The sequence below is a fragment of the Nerophis ophidion genome, linkage group LG10 (assembly GCF_033978795.1).
Source record: "Nerophis ophidion isolate RoL-2023_Sa linkage group LG10, RoL_Noph_v1.0, whole genome shotgun sequence".
NCBI classification, from domain to species: domain Eukaryota; kingdom Metazoa; phylum Chordata; class Actinopteri; order Syngnathiformes; family Syngnathidae; genus Nerophis; species Nerophis ophidion.
This window is the reverse complement of record NC_084620.1, coordinates 37550880-37565957: the sequence shown is the minus strand read 5'-3', so window position 1 is coordinate 37565957 and position 15078 is coordinate 37550880. Positions and strand designations below refer to the sequence as shown.

At 41.1% G+C, this 15078-nt stretch overlaps 2 protein-coding genes across 3 annotated transcripts in view; one reads left to right on the top strand and one right to left on the bottom strand.

The window, feature by feature from the left end:
* The window catches only part of nat8l (N-acetyltransferase 8-like), a 28274-nt gene extending 17724 nt beyond the window's left edge, over positions 1 to 10550 (top strand). For both annotated transcript variants that reach the window (XM_061913633.1, XM_061913632.1), the window contains exon 3: positions 4452 to 10550. In XM_061913633.1, coding sequence (XP_061769617.1) covers positions 4452 to 4819 — 368 coding nt within the window. In that variant the 3' untranslated portion in view covers positions 4820 to 10550. The remainder of the gene's footprint in view (positions 1 to 4451) is intronic.
* Positions 10551 to 11391: 841 nt separating this feature from the next.
* Positions 11392 to 15078, bottom strand: part of poln (polymerase (DNA directed) nu) — a 58143-nt gene continuing 54456 nt past the window's right edge. Inside the window, exons 23-27 of the mRNA XM_061913627.1 lie at positions 14029 to 14139; positions 13833 to 13911; positions 13551 to 13618; positions 11905 to 11966; positions 11392 to 11839 (exon numbers count right to left, since the gene is read on the bottom strand). Coding sequence (XP_061769611.1) covers positions 11762 to 11839; positions 11905 to 11966; positions 13551 to 13618; positions 13833 to 13911; positions 14029 to 14139 — 398 coding nt within the window. The 3' untranslated portion in view covers positions 11392 to 11761. The remainder of the gene's footprint in view (positions 11840 to 11904; positions 11967 to 13550; positions 13619 to 13832; positions 13912 to 14028; positions 14140 to 15078) is intronic.

The window sequence follows — 15078 nt, the reverse complement described above, 5'->3', positions numbered from 1 at the left end:
AAAAACCTTCCGTAAAAGGAAAAAAAATGTACGACGGAATGACAGACAGAAATACCCATTTATATATATATATATATATATATATATATATATATATATATATATATATATATATATATATATTAAAGGTAAATTGAGCAAATTTGCTATTTCGGGCAATTTATTTAAGTGTTTATCAAACTGGTAGCCCTTCGCATTAATTTGTACCCAAGAAGTAGCTCTTGGTTTCAAACGGGTTGGTGACCCCTGGTTTAGATAGATAGATAGATAGATGGATAGATAGATGGATAGATAGATGGATAGATGGATAGATGGATAGATGGATAGATGGATAGATGGATAGATGGATAGATGGATAGATAGATGGATAGTACTTTATTGATTCCTTCAGGAAAATTTTAAATTCCAGCAGCAGTGTACAGAGTTGAGATCAATTAAACAGTAAAAAGTAAAAAATGGGGTTATAATAAAAACAAAATAGAAAAATATTACAACAAGAATAAAAATAAAAAGCAACAATGAGAATAAAAATATAACAGTAAAATAAGAATATAACAAGAGAAACTAGGCAGTAGTGACCATGTTATGAAAAAGTATTGCACTGTCATCCCCTGTCATCCGAGTATTCCCCTCCCCCCTCCCCAGAGAGGAGTTGTACAGTCTAATGGCGTTAGTTGAGGAAGTTGTGAACATTGCTGTTAAACAAGATTAAATCAGACTGCAATTTCTGCGTGAGTGTTTAATAACAAGCAGTTAATAAAACCGCCTCGCTTCTCTGAGCTGAGATGTCAAGAAGCCTTGACGCCCTTCAGTTGGAGTACGTGTGTGGTTGTAACAAGTGTGGCTGAGAAAAAGCGTACTGGCTTGTCGTGCATGCTTTGACTGTGCCGTCTTCATTCCTGGCACTGGCTCAGGTCAGACAGATGGTCAGGAGGGCATCGGAAGAGCAAATGCCTGCCTCATCCCTTCCTATTACTGCGAAACCTTTGTGTCAGTGGGGGGTGGGTATGTTAGAATGTAATTACAAAAAACACTTTTTTTTACAAGGCTGTAATTTTCCACATTTGCAGGTTTTCCACAATGTTCCAAGGGTTCATTAAAAAATAGCCACGGTCCAGGCCGCACTTTGACCCCCGTTTCATATTTTACCGGGACAGCGAAGTGTCTCCAGGCTATGTCTTTGTAGCACAATCGCTGGTCAGAGGTTGGGTTGCACGCTTGTGGAGGTGCCCTGCATGCTTCCCCACCTCGACGCAAAGGCAGCAGTAATGCACACTCCCCGGGCTTTTATGGTGCCATGCGTGTCTGAATCTCCGCTTCCACAACAAATCCTTTTGTGACCACTTGTGTTTGATTACATGATGCAAGAACTACTTCCTGTCTTTCATTTATAATGGTCCACCTCTGAAGGAATGGAAGACTCCATGCTGAAGTTTCAGAATATGAATACATTTACACTTAAGGGGTTTGAATACTCGCTAAACAGGCAACAATGAGCACTCCTGCTCTGCCCTTTTAGTCTGTGGCCAACTAGCTGGACATGAGCTGTGTTTAGAAACTTAGTTATGATGCATACTGCTATATTACAGGTGGCAGCAAATCTATTTGTAGTGGTCCAAAGTGTATTTGCCATTGGAAATCATATTTCAGAAACACTGATATTATATAAGTCCCAGAGGTTCCACAATAGTATATTGGAAGTATATTGGCCTGAAATGATGCTAAAATATAGACATGATGAAATTCAAAAGCCGTACTGAAAACACACTATTTTGTCTGTCTATAGCTTACCAATCAATCAAAGTTTATTTATATAGCCCCTCATCACAAGTGTCTCAAAGGGCTGCACAAGCCACAACGACATCCTCTGCTCAGATCGCACATCATGGCAAAAAAAACCTCAACCCAATGGGCACAATGAGAAACCCAAGATGGCGCTTCTTTGCCGCCATCTTGGGCCGGGTTACAGCGTGCTCTGCCCCGCTGCTCGTTCGCCGCCTGCGCCTCTCCACAAATACATATTGTGCACTACGTATAGAGATAAATTTGTAGTTAAGTCTGTTTACAAATATGCCATCCATAAAGTGTTAACAGGGCATTCTCAACAGAGGACGGGCTCAACTACTGTAGCTATGGTGTATCAAAGGTGGTATTACATCAATGAGGAAAGGTATTTTTCCTTCATGATGTCATGAGGTCGTAGTTTGAGTACCTATCTCAGAAGTGAAGTAACCTCCACTAAGTGAGGTGATAGATTTGTATCATGTTTGTGTCTCTCAGGCTCGAGACACATATTGCTACATCATTGAGTCTTTCCATTCGCACAATAGGGAACTTTTAAGATCCATGCATTTCCCCAACAACTGAACCATGCAATGAACCAGCAAGGAGGAAAATTGATTGAAATAAGGATTCAAAGATCATTAGGCAATTTGTTTTTGCAATCTGCCATTCATGGACTCATGGCATCATTTGCTCAGTTCCCGACACGATGCGTTTGAGCATAATACCATGTAACCACTTGCTGGATATGAATACATCGGACAATAAAAATAGGGAAGGTTAAGAAGGGTTGTTTTCCTTAAAAGATTACATACAAACCCCGTTTCCATATGAGTTGGGAAATTGTGTTAGATGTAAATTTAAACGGAATACAATGATTTGCAAATAATCTTCAACCCATATTCAGTTGAATATGCTACAAACACAACATATTTGATGTTCAAACTGATACACATTTTTTTTTGTGCAAATAATCATTAACTTTACAATTTGATGCCAGCAACACGTGACAAAGAAGTTGGGAAAGGTGGCAATAAATACTGATAAAGTTGAGGAATGCTTATCAAACACTTATCTGAAACATCCCACTGGTGTGCAGGCAAATTGGGAACAGTTGGGTGCCATGATTGGGTAAAAACGCAGCTTCCATGAAATGCTAAGTAATTCACAAACAAGGATGGGGTGAGGTTCACCACTTTGTAAGCAAAATGTCGAACAGTTTTAGAACAACATTTCTCAATGAGCTATTGCAAGGAATTTAGGGATTTTACAATCTATGGTCCGTAAAATCATCAAAAGGTTCAGAGAATCTGGAGAAATCACTGCACATAAGCGATTATATTACAGACTTTTGATCCCTCAGGCGGTACTGCATCAAAAACCGACATCAGTGTGTAAAGGATATCATCACATGTGCTCAGGAACACTTCATAAAACCACTGCCAGTAACTACAGTTGGTCCCTACATCTGTAAGTCAAGTTAAAACTCTACTATGCAAAGCCAAACCCATTTATCAACCATATCCTGAAACGCCGCCGGCTTGGCTGGGCCCGAGCTTATCTAAGATGGACTGATGCAAAGTGGAAAAGTGTTCTGTGGTCTGACGAGTCCACATTATAAATTATATTTGGAAACAGAGGAGGTGGTGTCCTCCAGAACAAAGAGGAAAATAACCATTCGGATTGTTATAGGCCCAAAGTTCAAAAGCCATCATCTGTGATGGTATGGGGGTGTATTAGTGCCCAAGGCATGGGTAACTTACACATCTGTGAAGGCACCATTAATGCTGAAAGGTCCATACAGGTTTTGGAGCAACATATGTTGTCATCCAAGCAACTTTATCATGGACGCCCCTGCATATTTCAGCAAGACAAGTGTTACAACAGCGTGGCTTCGTAAAAAAAGAGTGCGGGTACTTTCCTGGCCCGCCTGCAGTCCAGACCTGTCTACCATCGAAAATGTGTGGTGCATTATGAAGCGTAAAATACGACAGCGGAGACCCCGGACTGTTGAACGACTGAAGCTCTACATAAAACAAGAATGGGAAAGAATGCAACTTTCAAAGCTTCAACAATTAGTTTCCTCAGTTCCCAAACGTTTATTGAGTGTTTTTAAAAGAAAAGGTGATGTAACACAGTGGTGAACATGTCCTTTGCCAACTACTTTGACACATGTTGCAGCCATGAAATTCTAAGTTAACCATTATTTGCAAAAAAAATAAAAATAAAGTTTATGAGTTTGAACATCAAATATCTTGTCTTTGTAGTGCATTCAATTGAATATGGGTTGAAAAGGATTTGCAAATCGTTGTATCCCGTTTATATTTACATCTAAAACAATTTCCCAACTCATATGGAAACGGGGTTTTTTAGTTTGTGCAGGTGAATGCAGCAGACAGTCAAGTACCATGTTTGACTTTGAAAGCAGCTTTTTTTCAGGTGGTGGAATGTTGTCTGCTAATATTTGTATCTGACATGAACTAATTTGGCATGTCAGCCTTCTGTTTCACCAGTGCATGCTTGATGGGAGTACAGTCTCTTGCTGTCTTTACTATAACAAAGACATTTTACGCTAAGCGTCTTTGTAGTGTACTGATACACACTCGCTGCAAGTAACTGACAGTCTGGGGCCGTAATAAACTAACTCAGTGTGTCTCATCCCTCCTCAGGCTCTTGTTTCTGGGTAGCAGTGCTGGACGGATGCGTTGTGGGCATCGTGGCGGCACAAGGCCGTGAGGATGACAACGCAGTGGAGCTGCGACGCATGTCCGTGGATTCTCGCTACCGCGGCAAAGGCATCGCCAAGGCCCTGGGTAGACGTGTTCTGGAGTTTGCGGTGCGCAACAACTATGGTTCCGTGGTACTGGGCACCACAGCTGTTAAGATGGCCGCCCATAAGCTGTACGAATCGCTCGGCTTCCGCCGAACAGGCCAAAGCGATGACTACAGGCTTCCTGGTATGAGCCGGTCGGCACTGGAGAGGCTCTTCTTCCAGATCCGATACAGCCGGTACCGCTTGCAGCTCCGTGAGGAGTGAGAGGTGGAAGGGAGAGATGGAGGACGAAAGGGACAGAGAGAGGGAGCGACGACCCCCTCCCATCCTACATCTGAGAGCCCCTCCTCTCTTCTGACAGCTTTTATTTATTTCTCTTCGGCATAATTACATAACTTTTCAATTTTTCAGTCACTAACATCTACAATACTTATGTTGTCTTTGTACTATTGTTTGACATTCCTTTTTGTTTTCCTCCATTTTCATTATTATCAATCTGTTTTGGCATCCTTACCAACTTTTCCTTCCTTCCATCCGAGAAAAATCAGTATTAGTTATGGACATCACATGATCAACACCCTCATTCTTCACTATTCCCGAGTGAATCCCCCCCCACACGCACAACACACTCTTCCCTGATTGGTCCGCTGCAAGATACATCAGGCAGGTTTAGACTCAGCTAAGAGAGGAAAAGGAATGGGGGGGACGTGGCTTCCCTGAATATGTATGGTGTGTGTACTGAGTCCACACATATCACATAATTTGGCTTTCGACACCATATTAAAGCACAGCAAAGAGTGTGACCACCATGGTGAGAAAGACAGATAGAAGGATGAGCACAGTGGGTGCATCTTTCATCTCCCTCACCTTTTTCTTTCTGGTGTCTTGAGCTGCCCCATACACCAGGGGTGTCCAAAGTGCGGCCCGGGGGCCATTTGCGGCCCGCAGCTAATCGCTTACCAGCCCGCCACACATTCTGCAAAAATAGCCAAATTGATAGTATTGCAAAAATAAAAAAAAAATTTAAAAAAAGTGGAATGAGCTGAAATCTAATTAGAAAAAGTGGCAATGTTGACACAAAGTGTCCATGCAGGCAGTTTTTTTGTTCCTTTTTTTTTTCCATTGCTCCAAAAAAAAAAAAAAGGACAAAAAAATATATATTTTATAATAACTTATTTCTTAAAAATTATCACTTTAAAATGTTTAATGTGGAAAAAATATTGCATATGTTGTGTGGTTGCCATATAAAAACATCAAAGTTTGGACAAAAGAGCATAAAACAAACAGAATAATAGTTCAAACTTAAAATCGACAGATATATCGGAAGTTGATCTTGAAATTTAAGTGTTAAAAGAAAAAAAAAATAATCACTTTATGAGTACGGAACCTTTCGGATCTCAAATATATTTAGTAGGATTTCATTTAACTTTTCACTGTAATTACTCAAAAATATTAATATTTAAAATCAATGGTGTCCTGCATTATTGATCTTTGAAGGATTTAATTGCTAAATAAAGGAACTCTCCTGAAGGAATCAATAAAATACTATCTATCTATCTAAATACTGCATATTTCAGTTTTACTATAAAAAACAAAGTTGTCTTTGACAGAAAAGGCATAAAACCTTATTTGTTTTACTTTATATCAACCTCAAGTTGATATAGAGATTTACTGTAAGCATTAAATAAAACATAATAATAATTTGACTTATTTTTAACATTTTAGTGACTGAGACCCTCTGTGCTCCCCAGGAGCCATAAGGATTAAAAAAAAAAATCCATATATTTTGTTATGGTTTGAAAATGAAAAATATCAAAATAGCCCCTGCATGCTCAATTTTTTCTGTGTGCAGCCCTCTGTGGAAAAAGTTTGGACACCCCTGCCATACACAAGTAAACATTTATTCAAATAATATAATAATAACAATGGTATTACTGGACAACATTATTTACATTACTTACAAACACTTAAACTATATGTTGCAATATGCAATTATCTGCCAGACAAAGCAACAGAAGTTTTTAAACCACGCTGACATGGGATAGTAGAGACATGACAATTAGCAATATATATACAACTTCAGCACAATAAAGCCAGCAGTGTTCATGATCTAACCTAAAATGAGTCAACTATCAAATGTATACAAATATAAAAACGACATCTCCCTTCCACCCGTTCACAAAACTGTCTGCAACCCTGGGCCGAGACCCTACAACCCCATGACCACTAACCTTTGACCCTGGCCCCACCCATTTCCCACCATCTTTGCATGAGATACAACGCCTTGCTGCACTGCTTTTATTATGAAAGCTTACTGGGGCCCCTAGAACTTTACTCAAACCCTCAGATCCTATCTGGGCAGTTTGATGTTCTGCTGCCTCCAGGTCGGAGTATTGACTGGATGTATGAGTGTGTGCACACTCACCAAAAGCATCGCTGCCTGGATGACATCTTGCCCGCCTGCCAAGCAACTGCGGAATGCAAAAAGCAATGCAATGTGGCATGCATAAGTACCCAATGTGTGCAGCACCTACCCTGTGGCGGGGAGAAAATCAATTAATATATATTTATATATGCTATATATAAATATATGTGTATGTAAAGAAAAATTATAGTAAATTTTTTTAGATTTTCAATAATAATAACGTGAAACATTTGCATGAAAAATGTTTTCAAAACATGGTAAATGCTGCCAAGTGGTCTATACACAGCCAGAGCTTGTAAATCTTTCAAGAGGCTACCAATTACTAGAGAGTAATCGTAGCAGCCGGCTAATGGTGAAAGGTTTACTGCAGGATCGTGACATTCTGTTGCCGGTAGCCATTTGGTGACTATCATGCTGAAACAGTGTTTCTAAATGAGGCGAAGTGGGGTGGGTTGCATGGACACTCGCATGTTTAGCCACAAGCCACAGCACCTAAAGCCCCAAAATGAACCTCCAGCTAAATGTCAAAATATATACTAAATACAAACACGTATACACGCTACGGGCTCTGACTTTTGTGAGTGAGCATCCTTTCTTTAAAACTCCATAATGTTGTACAAAGCAAAATGCACGAGGAGCATCAACAAACATGACAGAGACGTTGGGATTCAGCTATGTCAAGGGAAAAGCATCCAATTTTGAAATGTGCCTGAGGCTTTCCAGATTAGAATGTAATACCAAAATTGTACAGAGTACACTTTATCTCACGTAACACTGAGCATCATTAAACAGTATGAATGTCTAGAACAAGAGGCGGCTTTCGCAGAGGTAGATTGTAAAGACGGCGGTGAGCCATTTGCGTTATTGCCTATTACAGTTCTTGCATGATGACATTTACAAATGACAGTACATTTATTCTGAACACATCATTTAGAATTCTTTATGCACTGAAATCAAACACAGGGGTTCAAATAACACGCAAACTGGACAGCCTCAAGTAGCTAAAGGGCGATTTTTCAACTGTAAAATGCACTACGGTTTTTGTCTGTCTATTCACTACTCGACAGGAATGCCATGTCAAGACCTACGCCCCTGAGAGCCTGTTTTTAGTAATGTGTAGAAAAGGTTCTGCTGATATACAATCTCACTTCTGTCATGAGGTTTCCTTGAGTGCGCGGGTGCTTTCCAATTGAGTTGAAAGGTGTGCTGAATCGAGAGCCCTCCCCTAATGGAGAGGCATCATTTACGTGCTCTACAATCCATAACACTGCACAAACTGCTTTGTTTAAAATGAGGAAATCCTCAACTGTGACCAAAACCATTTTTCGAAAGAAATGATTACAAGGTCAGTATGTTAACATAAAAGTGCACAAATGTACAGATGCTGCAGGTTGTGAAAGGCAATGTCCCCTAAAAAGCATGAATGTAAACTTGCGATATTAATGTTTTTTTGTTGGTTTTTTTGCATTTACTTTAAGGGGGCACAGAGTAAAGGTAAGTTAAGTAGTTATTAACATACAACATTAGATGTTAGAGATCATGTATGATTGTAAATATGCGCTATTATTATTTGCCGTATTTTGCGTCAGTGGTCTCTTAGAAAGAAGGCTGCCATGTGGAAATGTTCCAATGTCTGAAGATGGCGAGGATCCCGGGGAGGAATGTGGCACATTAGCGGTTGGGGTGGGAGGTGGGGGCTGGATATGCTGCAACAAGGATGACATGGACTCCCCTCTCGCTCTCTCTTTCTCTCTCTCTCTCCCTCCACCTCTGGTGAGGATGCCGCTTCACTGCGGCTCATACAAAATCGGACTCACCCTGGACTGAGGCCACAGGTGCCAAGAACACTTCAGCACTTGTAGCACAACTGTGTCTTGACTTAAAACACAGGTCCTTTTGATTTGGCCTTTTGTTTGCTGTGTGGAATATGGATACAGTTTCTGTCATCAGCACCCATGCAGGACACAGTCATTGCACCATATTTAAGTCATACTGACCAACAGCTAATTTTAGGGGGTGGAAATCCAAGGCGAAATGTGACAGTAACATTATTATTGTTTGTGTTGCCATTTTGTGTTCAGAATGGTTGTATTTTCTATTATTTTTGAGGAAAGAATTGTGTCCACGTGCCATTCAGTCAAGCAATAAATATGACGAAGTAGGCAAACTACAAACGACTGACAGATTCGATCATAAATGTGAAATGCTGCAATGATGTTATATCTCATATATATCACCACTCACGATTGAGTCTTAAGGGGTGTTTGGATTGAATTCTCTTTTGTAGTTTACTTTTTTTACTTTTCTGTTGGAGTATACACAAATGTACCTCTGCATATTTGTACAGATGTCAAAAAGAAAAGGTGGATTTGTTGATGATGGTTGTCCAAGCAGACAGGGAAAAGATTGTGTCACTGCACCCTGAAAGTGTAAAGTCATGTTTTGAAAGTTTTTGTTGAACCACTACTATTCGGGGGGGAAATCAACCAAAAAAATTCAACTCTTAACTTTGTTGACTTTTCTTACGAGTAGGATTCAAAGTCGTCTTTTGAATCTGTAAGTCAGTAACTGTAAAGTTGTACATTGTTTTGTAAATAGCGTCCGAGGGCTGGTTTTTACCCACTTTATAACAGAAGCTGTAAATGTAAAAGAAAATTATATTTTAAACTTATCTAGGGCACTAATTATACAGTAATGCAGGTGTCTTTATCTGTATTACCTCACATCGATCCCATAGTAATGATTTCCAGCCACTTTCAGGGACCGGGCTGCACACCATCTCGACCCAGGGCTCCACGCCCTCCCCCTTCCTTGTCTGCTTGAACTCTGGAGTGGAGATGTCAAAGTGAGCTGAGCACAGTCAAAAAGCAACACTGCTCCCTTCCTTCCCACACCAGCCATGAAAGTCAAACTAGCGAGATGCTGCGATGCCATGAGGCTCTCTCTGTCCTGTCATGACTGCTGTCTTGTTGCCAGGAAACACAGCACTGATCTGCAGTCACAATGTTAGGAGGCAGCCAGGTCAAATACATGGCCATGACAGGGGAATGGACAGAGGAACTAGCTGATGGGTGGAAGGCTGGGCTTTTAAATTGCAACTGAGGGAACTTTGTAATTGGGGCATAGGCGAGCTGTAGGGGGAGGTGGCGCATTTATGGAATGGGGTGGAATTTGAGGGAAAAAGAGGCCCATCGTGACTGAAGGTAGGAAGTTAGTTGCACTTGAGGTCCCACTGACTAATAGGGTTTGTGCAAAAGTAACGAGAGTCCAAATGACAAAGCACATTTCATATAAAAAGATGGGATAAGAGTGGTGAGGGGGTCAAGTACCATGTCAGAGTATTCATTGCTGGTTAAGCCACTCTGCTTTAACCTCAGTGGCTGCATTGAATCAGTTCCCTTAATGCCGTGCCATCACACTGGGAATGACACTATGGGATTATGAGCCCTCTTTTTTTTTACAATGACAACTGAACACTGTATGGATTTAAAGATGGAATTCCCTGCATTATGATGAACGTGGATGTATATATAATGTATCAATAAAAAATGACCATGCATTGAGCTTTTACATGTTGCAGTAGCAAAGTTATTTCTTAGCATCATTATGAATGTGGTGGGATTGTACTCATATTTGAGGTTGCCATGGCAGCTGTGGGGAAGCTCACACTGTTTCCCTTGCCAACAGGACTAGTCTGCCTACCATAGTGGCAAAAAGGTCATTAAACGTCCTTAATTTTAACATGCAATCCATCCCGTTATATGAAATTGCATGTCAATGAGGTGAAGTTGCATTCATTAGTAAGGAATTTCAACAACAGGGTCGCAGTCTTTGTTTTACCTGTCGACAGACTTGACAATAAATGCAAAGAGATCGGCTTCAGGACATGGACTAACCAGTCTCACACTCCCCTCAGCAGAAGTAGTTGGCGTGGGGGTGGTGTGCGGGATAAGGGGGAAAGGCAGTGCACCCTTAAACCAACAGAACAATGAGAGAATAGAGGGCCAGATTTCCATAACACTGTCCAGTGCATCAGCATGGTCGCACACGGCAAGCCTGGAACTGGTGGAAAGTAGTTTTACAACAACAGTAGGCAACATTTTAAATAAAACAGCCCGTGGCTTGTGGTGACATTTGCATTGGCAAAATGGATATGAATTGACAATATCAAAGAGCGCCTGGGATAAGGAATTTGGTCAGTGTGCCTGCAAACCTGTGTGAGAGCATTTATGGTGGATAAAAAAAAAGCGTGGGTGTGTGTGTGTTTGTGAAATGTGTGTGAGCTTGTGTACGGCGATTTGTGGAATGTGTGTGTGAGGGACTTGAATCAAGACAAAGGGGGCTCAAGACTAGAGTGCAGTGTGGGGGAGGAGGTGGAATAGAAGAGTCGACATAGTATACTGAAAGTGACAACCAGCATGCTTTATTAAGCATACAACAGTAAATAATTCAAATATCACTCTTTCGAACATGTATAGTCACCTCAGTAACAAAGCGAGAGCAACAATCTCAAGAAAAAAGAGTGGAAATGGAGGAGAAAAAGAAAAAAAAGAAAGAACTGGTGCAATCTAGTCTATAGCTGATGCCGTTACCCCGGATACGAACGGAGTGAAAAAAGACTGGGAGCGGGAAGGAGCCGCAGCTGCTGTGTTTCCATGGCAATGTGGATGCAGGACGAATGAGGCGAGACACACAGGCAGAGCGATTCTAAGAAGTTGCTGAATGATGAAGAAAACGTAGAGTGAGAGAGGTGGAGGAGGTAGATAAATGTTACGAGGGCACTAGGAGAAAGAAGGGATGTAAAGATCAGACATGGAACCCCAAGACTTGCCACTGGAGACTGCCACCTTCAGGGGAACCTGGATAAATCACATACATGAGTCGAAATACTGCAACCCAATCCAAATGTGTTCTCTGCACTCACTTTGAGATGGACATCTGTATGGTCTATGTGCCGAAGACCCTCCATAGTGCGCTTCATCAGAGCTGGACACACACATGAACAAGCACTTTGAATTGTAAAGTCTGTTAGTATGCAGAAGTGACTTTTTCATGATGTTACAATAGTAATGTGACTTCTACCCTCATGAGAACGCGTCTGACCTATCCCCAACAGTTTTCTATACTAAAAAAAGTGGGAGAATGCAGGCTTCGCAACACATCTTAAACTGAAGTTCCGCCAACCATTAGTCAGTCAGGTTCAAACATAGAAGCTGTAAATTTGATCATTTTTTTTATGTCACAGCCTCATTCCAAAATAAAATAAATACATTTTTGTCCCAAAAATTCTACAGAAATGACCCCAATTGGCTTTTTTTTTTGCAAATTTATTAGAAATAAATAGCAACCAAAAAAATCACATATTCATAAGTATTTACAGCTTTTGCTCAATAAATTTGTTGATGTACCTTTGGCACAAATTACAGCCTCAAGTCTCTTTGAATACGTTGGCACACCTATCATTGGGCAGTTTTGACCATTCCTCTTTGCAGGACCTCTCAAGCTCCATTAGGTTGGATGGGAAGCGTTGGTTTTCATCCACGATGTCTCTGTACATTGCTGCATTCAGCTTTCACTCTATCCTGACAAGCCCCCCAGTTCCTGCCGCTGAAGAACATCCCCACAGCATGATGCTGCCACCACCATACTTCACTGTAGGGATGGCCTGGTGATGAGTGGTGCCTGGTCTCCTCCAAACATGATGCCTGGCGTTCACGCCAAATAGTTTAATATCGGTCTTGTCAGACCTGAAGATTTTGTTTCTCATGGTCTGAGAGTCTTTCAGGTGCATTTTGGCAAACTTTTTACTAAGAAATGGCTTCTGTCTGGTCACTACTACACATGCCTGATTGGTGGATTGCTGCAGAGATGGTTGTCCTTCTGGAAGGTTCTCTTCTCTCCGCAGAGAAATGTTGTAGCGCTGACAGAGTGACCATCAGGTTCTTGGTTACCTCCCTCACTAGACTAAGATGAATGCAGCAATGTATAGAGACATCCTGGATGAAAACCAACGCTTCGCCTCCAACATGATGGAGCTTGAGAGGTGCTGCAAAGAGGAATGGTTGAAACTGCCCAAAGGTGTGCCAAGCTTTTTGCATCGTATTCAAAAAGACTCAAGGCTGTAATTGCTTCCAAAGGTGCATCAACAAAGTACTGGGCAAATGCTGCAAATACTTATGTATTCCATTTTGGAATAAGGCTGTAACAGAACAACATGTAGAAAAAGTGAAGCACAGTGAATATTTTCCAGATGCACTGTAGCTATGTTAGTTTGTGTCCTCCTTTCCCAATCCTAAAATTACATTGTTATACTCTTTGATGTATACCATTCATTGCGTTGAATTAAGTACAATAGTGATTCTTGGAGAGACACACGATATCGGCTACATGCACAACAAACAGTGGGTTTCTAGTCGGTCTTACTAGAAGCGCTTCTAAACTGTCTAAATTGTAACATCGAGGCTACATTTTGGACAACATTTGAATGTACTATTGTGGTACCTCTGAGACTTATTTAAAATTTTGTAAAACTCTATAATATGGGAGCAATCCCAATGCAATCAGCTTTACCTGCAAACTCTTGCACGTGCGACTCCTCCACTTCCCATAGCAGCTCATCGTGGAGCTGGGCTATGAGCCTACATTTACAAACACATTCACAACGTTGTTTACTTTCTCAGCCATGTATTGTGTCAGAACATTTGCATGCAGCAGTGGCAGTCAGTGAGGAATATTTCACGCGTCTACACATTCAGTTGGATGGTAAGCGAGGGAAATACCACTTATGTATTCTGGCTATTTCTTCAATGGATAAGAACATATTGCGTTTATAAAGTATATGACTGGAAGTACCTCACAGAGAGTGAACTGGAGGAATAGACCAGGTTAAAGACTCGGATCATGGCCATCTTACAGAGGTCAGCTGCAGATCCTGCTCACAGGTCAGAAAAAGGTTAGCGGGCAGAGGTGGTGGTGTCCAGCAATGCCAAAAATTGACCTTTTTTTAATTTGTTTTTGTTTGGATTGCTGATTCAGTAAATGTTCCCACCTTGGATGATAAAGTTGACTGCCTGTCTCTCCGCCTGCATGCGAATCGCCCGATCTGGAGAGTTGATATTATGCAGAATGCGCCGGCGACCCATGATGGAACACACATAACCTAAAGCACATGAAATTGTTTTTTTGTCTGCACAGGCCTCATCTTTAATACATGTTCAATCATTTAGTGTACTCTACTATCATCAGAAAATTTGAGGTGACACTCTGATAACACAAAATCCCATTATTACATGCAGGTATGCAGCAATTTGTACACACACACAGCAGAGCAGTGCATTCCAATGGCTGGACAAAGGGCATGGCTTTGCAGCTAAATCCCTCCAGTATCCCTTACTGTGAGGAAAGTCAACCAGAGCATAGAACCTGAATGGCCCAAACACGTAGGAAATGAGCTCACAACAGATAGAAAGAAACAAACACAAAAGACCTCCACTGACCCGTGACACTTGCATGCAACCTTTTCACCGCAATCATGACCTTTGCACTGGGCCCCAGTGCAAAACACAAATGCTCCTATCGTGTATACATGACTGTAAATCATGGTGGAATGTGCTTGCTGATAGTGTGTGATGCTGTGTGTATTTAATGTATGTACAGATGTGAGTGAATAAATACACCTTGTTTTCTACTGTGCATGCACCCACCACTTTGTAAAACAGCAGGTATCTCTACAAAGACGTCTATAAAGGTTCCTTAAAATTACTAGGTTGCCACCGCATGACCTCCTCTCAGATGGCAGACTAACATTAAATATGGCGGCTGTTTCTTCACCTTAAGCAGAGCAAATCTGAGCGTATTTTGAAGGTTTAATGGCCAAAACACAAGCCAGATATCATACAAAAATGTCGGAATGTGATCCGAACACACACCATAAAAGGGAGTAGAAGTACACTTCTTTACAGCTCTATAGTTTATGAATTAAGTATTTAGCCATGAAAAACAATGTTGGACTTATTTGTGCATTGGTAATGTAGTCGATGGAGGTTAACGAGTGCCGTCACCGACGATTACGAGGCATCGTGGTGATGCGGGTCGTTCT